This window comes from Limulus polyphemus, unplaced genomic scaffold (genome assembly GCF_000517525.1).
Source record: "Limulus polyphemus unplaced genomic scaffold, Limulus_polyphemus-2.1.2 Scaffold2019, whole genome shotgun sequence".
Lineage (NCBI taxonomy): Eukaryota > Metazoa > Arthropoda > Merostomata > Xiphosura > Limulidae > Limulus > Limulus polyphemus.
In genome coordinates, this window is record NW_013667629.1 from 207,631 (window position 1) to 210,009 (window position 2,379).

At 31.7% G+C, this 2,379-nt stretch overlaps 1 protein-coding gene across 2 annotated transcripts in view; it reads left to right on the forward strand.

Annotated features, from left to right (window-relative positions):
- LOC106465684 overlaps positions 1 to 2,379 on the forward strand; it is an 11,666-nt gene that overhangs the window by 7,858 nt on the left and 1,429 nt on the right. For both annotated transcript variants that reach the window (XM_013925921.2, XM_022393613.1), the window contains exon 5: positions 924 to 1,103. In XM_013925921.2, coding sequence (XP_013781375.1) covers positions 924 to 1,103 — 180 coding nt within the window. The remainder of the gene's footprint in view (positions 1 to 923; positions 1,104 to 2,379) is intronic.

Sequence of the window (2,379 nt, forward strand, 5' to 3'; positions counted from 1 at the left end):
ATGCCAGCTTCTTGGGAATCATTTTCTACTTGGGTAAGTAAAGTATCATCCTGGACACTGAACTTATATTATTCAAAGTACTTGGAGAGAATGCCAGCTTCGTTGGGAACATTCTCTACTCGGGTAAGTAAAGTATCATCAGGTAAATAACTTATCCTTGTGGTCACTAAACTTACATTCTGTTGTATCCATTATGAGTAAAATGGAATAAAATATGGAGAATTGGGAAGTGTTTCTCAATGGAATGTAAGAGTAATTATTAAGTATACAAAGGAAAATGTTAATGCCTTATCATACATGTTTTGTCAGAAAATCATTTTCTAAATTGAGAAAATTTCCAAACTTTTTTTGAAAAATATGAATGCAGCTTTAAATACAAATTTGCTGAATTATGAGGTGTTACTGAAGGTGACTGTTGTAAGAACAACAGTGTTGATAATGTAGAGAAATCTGTCGAATGTTGGGTGTTCCTGCCGTAATATAAGGATCGGTTTTCACATTGTTACTATAGGCCACAGAGGTAGGCATCTTTGATGTTCAAACATTTGGTTTTGAACTAATTCTTTTTATTTGAAGTAATTTACAAATTGTTTTTTTTTAATTACTTTGTTTTTAATCTGACAGTCAGAAAAGTGGAATATTTTGATGTGGATGACCATGTGAGATTGGTTTTAAATCATGCCATTTGCTAGTTTCGAGAATCCTAGGTTTTGTAAGATATTCCTTAAATACATTTGAAAACAGTTGCTTATGAAGCGCAAACAAGCCTTGTAGTTTGATAGTTCATGAAATATTGATTTAAATACTGAACTTCACGCTTTTTTTTAATTATTATATTTATATTTACTTTTTTGTTTCAAGACTCGTATTATGGGCAAAAATATGCATTAAATAACATGTAGAATTTTTTTTTTTCTATTTAGGGTCCCACCTCGAGTCCATACGAATGGTGATAAACAAGAAAGCTGATGCTGCTGCTGTTGATGCAAACTGCTTGGCTCTCTTTTTGGATAGGAACCCTTGTGTGCGTGATGACTTAAAGGTATTAAGTTCATGGGGAATGTTAACACCCTACCCTTTGGTGGTTAACAGACGTCTTCCTGGTAAGTGGTAGAGATTATGGTGCTAGATCTTGCTTTTATATATATATCAACTTTTTCGAGTCCAATAGCACTATTAAAACTACTTTTACATTTATATTTGTAAAGGCAAGTAACTTGTAAATGAAACTATATCTGAGGCACACACTTACAACTATTGAATGTTTTTAATCTGTGATAGATTTTGTTGTTGTTAAATTTACAGTTTACAGTGAAATCAAATCTACTATGAGACATAATTGTACACCATTGACTTGAAAGCCAGGTTTCACCACTCTTGCGTGGTGGTTAGGGTGCTCAACTCTCAATCTGCTAATTGTGGGATCAAAGCTTGTCACCAAACATGTTCACTGTTTCAGCCACGGGAGCATTACAACTTGTATGTAAGCTAGTAATCTGATGCTTCTGACATTTCCAAAATAGATGCAATCTTTACAGAAGATCTGCTGGTTGTCCTTTACGGTTCTTGATAACTACTGGTATTATATTACAATTACACCATGACCTTGGAAAAGTACTAGCGTTGCAAAAATAAAATCTCTGAATATTGTATTACAATTATTCCATGATCTTCAGTAGTTACTGGCTTTGCAAGAATCTCTATAGATATTTTATTACAGTTACACCCTGATCTTGGGCAAAAGTTAGGGAAACGTTTCTCCATATATATATATAAAACAATACTCTTATCTCCTCCAGTTTTTTTTCATTGAATTCTTCATGCAATAGTGCATATTTCATAAAATTTGCAAAAAAGTTGAGGATATACCCATTGTGTGCTTCCCGGAGATAGAAAAGCATACGTGGTATGGCTTACTCGGAGATTTGTTGTTAATAAAATATATGTCAAATAAAATTTCTGTAACTGTAGTTTTATTTTGAAGGTGACTTTAGGAGAGAGAGAGATAGGACAAAATTTTTTAACACTTAATGTTTTGCCCCTTGTTAAAAAAATAAAATAAAATTTATACCAGGCAAAAATGATTAATTTCACAAGGAATTTACATCTTGCTTGTAAACTATATTGATAATTATTGTTTTCATAATTTAGGCATTTTGAAAGAGAATATTGTATATTATTAACTATATTTATTGGATAATAACACAGGCATGTGAACTTAAACTTCATAAAAGTCGTTTTTGTTTTAATAATGGGTTTTCTATAATTCAACTGTGCAGGTTTCGAAAATATTATTCATTTTTGGGAAGAAAAAAACACTTACTTTGATCGTTATTTCGTTTACCACAATGATCCTTTTTTATTATTATGTTTGTTAAC